The sequence below is a fragment of the Diabrotica undecimpunctata genome, chromosome 4, assembly GCF_040954645.1.
Source record: "Diabrotica undecimpunctata isolate CICGRU chromosome 4, icDiaUnde3, whole genome shotgun sequence".
Lineage (NCBI taxonomy): Eukaryota > Metazoa > Arthropoda > Insecta > Coleoptera > Chrysomelidae > Diabrotica > Diabrotica undecimpunctata.
In genome coordinates, this window is record NC_092806.1 from 114,384,141 (window position 1) to 114,390,639 (window position 6,499).

Below are 6,499 nucleotides of genomic sequence, written 5' to 3' on the forward strand. Positions count from 1 at the left end.
GGAACCAATCAACCACAATAAGAACAAATCTTGGAGATGAACCGACGGAAACGATCCAGATTCTGCTACGAGGCGTTAGACAAGAATGTATACTTTCTCAAATATTTAGTGAAGCCTTGGAAAATTGCGAACATGGTATCTTTTTAAATGGAGAATGCCTAAACAATATCCGCTATGCAGATTGTTGTAAAAACAACATTTTATATTAATTTCAGTTTATTTTTCGTTTCCACAAATGTTGAATTTTATCTTAGCAACAGACTGTATTTGACAGACTGTCAATAGTGCGGTAAAAAAGTGCATTTAGTTTTCTCTATAGTCGCGCGCCCCTAAAACGCCGGTATAAAAATGAACAATTTATTAAAGCGAACTCTTTATTTAGTAATAGTGCCTTTGTAAATATTTTCTCGGTATTAAATGTGTAGTATCGATTAATTACGCTTATTTTTCTCTAAGTACAAACCCCTATAAAACCAAACACATACTGAACCATCGCCGTGAAGTCTGCTTATCTATATCGAAGGAAACTCTTGTACAGTCCATGGTCCTAAAATATTTGGTACTGTACACGCACGGGGAAAGGAATTTAATAAGCTTTCTCCCGAACAATTGTTGGAGATCAATCAAAGTTCCAACATTATTTTTGGTCCTAACTCGACGGATTTTGTGTTTGGTGATCGCGTTGTTTGTACTTTACTCTTAGGTTTGCATATTTATATAAATGTGATTAAAAGACCCTCGAAAAGACTAATGTGTCGCGATAAACTCTAAAACAAAAGGACAGAAGTGAATTTTATCTGGTGTTTGTGCCTGTTGCTGTAAACTACTGGACAAATTGGGTGAGATTTTTCCATATTATAATTTCGCTTATGCACAAAGTGAACCGCTTTTCAAAAAGACTATCTCTTTAAAAAATTTATTAGTAGACATTTGTAGACATTTACCGCGTGTGCGAAAAATTTAATTGAAAAGTAAACTCTCAGTGTAATTTAAGACATTTATCGCGTTTTAATAAACTATAAACTCTCTCGCCGTGTGCTACACATGTTATTATAATATAAACATTATTGACTCTATTTTCGCCGTGTGATACAGATATTAGTATATAATATAAACATTAATTTCTCTAAAGAATTCGGTGTTTGCACTGCCTTAGGCATTTGTTTTTGGAGTAGTACCTTTTGTTAAAGTCAAAATGGAAGATCTCAAGAAGAAGAGAAAACCACTGAAGGCCAAGATTACCAGAATAGCGAACTGGTTACTAGAAAACGCAGATGCAGAAACTGACGGTCTCCAGTTTCAACTCAGACACACCGAATTGAAAACATGTTATCTGAAATATGAAGACGTGATGGATCAGATTGAAGAAATCGATGAAACCGATTCTGAAACAGAAGACAGGGTACTGATGGAGGAAAAATACTTTTCTACACTAGCTGGACTGCAGCATAAGATGGAAGCTTTAAAGTTACCCTTCCACTCGCTCATCTCAAACGATACTCCACCAACTGTAGCCACTGCTAAGGTTAGGTTGCCGGAAATTACGATGCAGGTATTCTCAGGAAACTTCGCCGATTGGAACGCGTTTTATCAGCTATTTGAAACGCTAATAATCAATAATGTAGAGCTAAACAATGTGCAAAAATTTATATATCTGAAATCTTTCTTAAAAAATGAACCTTTACATTTGATAGAAAATATAGAAGTTATAGAAGAAAATTTCCGGATCGCTTTGGACACGCTTAAGAATAGATACGAAAATAAATCGCGTGTGATTAGTTTACATATCCAAAAATTGTTAAAGGCTCCATCTTTAGCTAAAGGTAACGCAAATTCATTACGAGAATTTTTAACTCTTTGCAAGCAAACTTTACTCGCTTTAAAAAATATGTCTGTACCTATCGAACATTGGGATCTACTATTAATCGAAGTATTTTTACAAAAATTAGATTTCGCGACGCATAGGTCATTTGAGTATGAAATAGGTTCAAAGGCTTTACCTACTCTCTCACAGTTTTTTAGTTTTCTCGAGAAAAAATGTGATATACAAGAAAAATTAAACGTTTCTGATAATGATAAAAAATTTAATAAACCTCAATTAAAAACATCTTTGTTTTCATCAGTTAATTTACAAACAAACTCGTTTTCGGATACTAATTGTATATGTTGTAAAAGTAATTCTCATAAAATTTATCAGTGTAATGATTTTTAATGTCTCTCTTTACAGGAAAGATTTAATTTTGTAAAAGGTAAGAAACTTTGTTGGAATTGTTTGGGTAATAAACATTTTTCTCAAGATTGCAACTCTTCACGCTCATGTAGTATATGTAAGAAAAGACATCACTCGCTCTTGCATAGTACCTCTGAAAATGTCTCTTCCTCTAGGAACACCAATAGGCAATCTTTCTCTATTGATCGCAACGCTCAAGCTCCCAAACAGTCTCAAGGTTCTTCCAGTCGTGTCGCTCACGTATCTACTCCGCCTTCATATAATTCTCATACCCAAAATGAAGCTTCTACCAGTTCGTTCAAACCTCCTTTAGAAGTACAAAACACTGCAGATTCTCATACAGCCACTTCTCTCTCTGCTTTATCAGTTAAAACTGATGTATTGTTGGCTACCGCTTTAGTGACAGTGTATTCTAAAGATGGCAGACCTATGCATGCCAGGGCGCTCCTAGATAATAGGAGTCAACATTCGTTCATTTCTCGTGATTTGGTTGAGAAGTTAAACCTCACCCCTTATTTTAAACAGTTACAGATATCAACCATATCCGAAAACACCTCAATGTCAAATCAAATGATTAACATAGAATTTTTTCCCTATAATGTGAAGGATAGAAGTTTCAAAACTTCTTTTGCTGTACTTGATAGTATAACCTGTAGGCTTCCTAAAGCTACCCTAGATAGAAGCAAAATAAATGTTGCACCTAATCTCACTCTCGCAGATCCCTCGTACTCTGTTCCCGGTAAAATTGATTTGCTTCTAGCTGGCGACATCTATAGCGAATTATTGACTGATGGATTCATTCGTTTAGGAAAGAATCTTCCCATTCTTCAGAATACCCACTTAGGTTATATTATTTTTGGTACTATTCCCCCTCATGTCTTTCATCGGAGTTCAAACTTGGCTATTTCTCAGTCAAATGTTTCTCTCTTTGTTCAGTCCGAATCCGAAGAGAATAATTTAGATAAATTGATACAACAATTTTTCGAAATTGAAGAAGTTCCCCACGTTAGTAAATTAACCCCCGATGAGGAATTGGCTGAACAAATATTTAATAAAACCACTCGTATTTTACCTTCGGGTCGTTTTCAAGTAAACCTACCACTTGTCTGCGAAAATGCGCATAAAAAATTAGGTGAATCTTTTAAAGTAGCTTTAAAGAGATTTATTAATTTAGAAAATAGGCTCTTAAAAAATGAAAATACATACGCTCAATATAAGTCGTTCATTAGTGAATATCTTTTTCTCGAACATGCTAGAATAGTCCCTCTCTCTCTTACTAATGAAAATTTAGAAAATAAATATTTTCTCCCGCATCACTGTGTAGTAAAAGAAGAATCCTTAACAACAAAACTTAGGGTTGTTTTCGATGGTTCGATGAAAAGCTCTAGTAGTTACTCGTTAAATGATATCCTACTCAAAGGTCCCACTCTTCAACCGGAACTTTTTGATATTTTGCTACGCTTTCGATTATATTCCTTTGTTTTCACAACTGATATACAAAAGATGTACAGACAGGTTAAAATCAATCCTGATCAAACCTTTCTGTTAAACATACTTTGGCGTGACTCCCCGGAAAAAGATATTGAGTGCCTGGAATTGCAAACAGTTACATATGGAACTAAAAGCGCCAGTTTTCAGAGTACTCGCTGTTTAATGGAACTGGCAAATACTCATCAAACTGAATATCCCCTGACCAGTGACGCTCTTCAAAATAATTGTTATATTGATGACATTCTCTACGGTGCTAATGATGAGCAAACTCTCCTCAAAGCTCACAAGGAATTAACTAGTTTACTTGGAACAGCATGTATTTCTCTACATAAATGGTGTTCTAACTCGGACTCGTTTCTAAAAAACATTTCTTCTCTCTCTTCAAACTCTTCTTATGTCATAGCTCCAGATAATTGCTCTAATAAGGTTTTAGGTTTATGCTGGAATCCTGTTCTTGACACGTTTTCAATCTCTCTTCCAGATTTCACCCTAAAGAATTCATACACTAAGAGAGAAGTACTGTCAATGATTGCCCAAATATTTGATCCTCAAGGTCTTATTAATCCCGTTACAGTTGTCGCTAAGCTTATAATGCAAAAGATTTGGATTTCCAAAATCAGTTGGAACGATACCATTGACGCAGATACGTTACATGAATGGCTAAGTTTTATTAGCAGTCTCTCTCATTTTAAGGACTTAAGTATACCTAGATATCTCTTTTTAAGTCAAGAAATCACTGGTGTTGAGATTCACTCATTCTCAGATGCAAGTTTAAAGGCTTATGGAGCTTGTATCTACTTACGTGTGACCTATAAATCAGAACAGGTGTCTTGTTCCCTTCTAGCATCTAAGAGTCGCGTTGCTCCGTTAAAACCCTTGACCCTTCCAAGATTGGAACTCATGGGTGCTCTATTGTGTAGTAAACTCACAGCAAAGATTGCTAATATTGTTAAAGAAAAGTTATCTCAATTAGACTCTATAAATATGTGGTCGGATTCAGAAATTGTTCTCGCTTGGCTTCGTTCACATCCTTCTCGTTGGACCCAATTTGTATCAAATAGGGTTGCACAAATTTAAGATAATTCTCCTAATGCTCACTGGAGGCACGTACGATCCAAAGAGAATCCTGCCGACATACTCTCCCGAGGAATGATACCCTCTGAATTAATAAATTCGTCCTTATGGTTTCATGGTCCTCCATTTTTAAATCAACTTCGGTTGGATTTATTGAAATACAACCCAAAGGGGTATACTTCCAAGTTGCCTGAAGAAAGGAAAATCATTCTCCACGCTCGAAATGATCAAATAGATTTCTTCACCTCACTTTCTGATAGGTTCTCCAATTTTTCAAAGTTTGTAAGAACTTTAGCCTATATGTTTAGATTTGCTAATAATGCTAAACCGCTTTCTCGCAAGTTAACTAATACCCTTGAAGTCAGCGAACTTCAAAACGCTGAACTTAAGATTATTAAGATGCTTCAGTATTCCAACTTCTCGAGTGAGATTTCTGAGCTTAAGAAAGGTAAAACTCTATCTAATAAGTGTCTTTTACCCCTAAATCCCTTTTTGGATGAGAATGAAATGCTCCGGGTGGGAGGTCGCCTCAGAAACTCAGACGTTACCTTTGATCAAAGATACCCTCTTCTCCTCCCCTCAAAAAATCGTGTAGTTCGTCTCATCCTCCACAGAGAACATGTCAGACTCTGTCACTCAGGTCCTCAAAATACTTTGTCACAAATTCGTCTCAAATATTGGCCTTTAAATGGACTACGAGAAGTCAAGAAGGTCACTCACCAATGTATGGTTTGTTTTAAGTTTCGTGCCAAACCCGCTACCCAGATCATGGCAGATCTACCAAAAGAACGTTTAAACTCCTCTCGAGTGTTCGCTCACGTCGGATTAGATTTTGGCGGCCCCTTTCAGATAAAGTCTTCCAACCTTCGTAAGGCTCCTTTATTAAAATCGTATATTGCTCTTTTCGTTTGCTTGTCGACTCGAGCTGTTCATATTAAAGTCGTTTCCGGCCTCTCTACGGAGACGTTTCTTCTCGCTCTAAAACGCTTTATTAGCCGTAGAGGCCTCCCTCAAACAATATTCAGTGACAACGCCACGAACTTTCTTGGTGCTCGCAACCAGCTGTTTGAACTCTATAAGTTTTTCAAGGAAAAGGAAAGCTCTCGTTCTATTAAGGAATTTTTGGCCTCATCTCATATTCGCTGGAAAACTATAGTTCCTCGAGCCCCTCACCATGGTGGTATTTGGGAAAGTGCTATAAAGAGTGCTCCTTGGCAATGTTAAGCTTACGTTCGAAGAATTCACTACAGTTCTCGGTCAAATTGAAGCTGTGCTCAACTCCCGGACTCTTTGCTCCTTTTCAAATGACCCCTCCGATTTTACGTATCTTACTCCTGGACACTTCTTGATTGGACAATCTCTTACGTCCTTTCCTGAAAAAGATGTGATCCACATTCCTGAAAACAGATTGAATTTATGGCAACATTTGTCCAAACTCCAACAAGTGTTTTGGGAAAAATGGTCTATCGACTATTTGAATAGACTTCAAAATCGCCCTAAATGGTTTCTCCCTCATAAAAACCTAGAACCTAACGATCTCGTGTTGCTGATTGAAGACAACACTCCTCCTCTTCATTGGGTACTAGCAAGAGTTATTGAGGTCTTTCCCGGAAAAGATGGGAGAGTAAGAATTGCCTCGGTGAAAACTAAAGATGGAGTCTTCAAGCGCTCTATTACAAAATTGTGTCCTCTACCCAATGACGA

General features: G+C 36.8%; 2 protein-coding genes across 2 annotated transcripts; both read left to right on the plus strand.

Annotated features, from left to right (window-relative positions):
• The first annotated feature begins 1,195 nt into the window (after positions 1–1,195).
• LOC140438907 (uncharacterized) lies at positions 1,196–4,798 on the plus strand. The gene is made up of 2 exons (XM_072528542.1): positions 1,196–1,552; positions 2,228–4,798. Exons 1-2 carry the CDS (start codon positions 1,196–1,198, stop codon positions 4,796–4,798), a joined length of 2,928 nt encoding a protein of 975 aa, XP_072384643.1.
• Positions 4,799–4,870: 72 nt separating this feature from the next.
• LOC140438908 (uncharacterized) lies at positions 4,871–6,019 on the plus strand. The gene has a single exon (XM_072528543.1). It carries the CDS (start codon positions 4,871–4,873, stop codon positions 6,017–6,019), a length of 1,149 nt encoding a protein of 382 aa, XP_072384644.1.
• Positions 6,020–6,499: the final 480 nt, after the last annotated feature.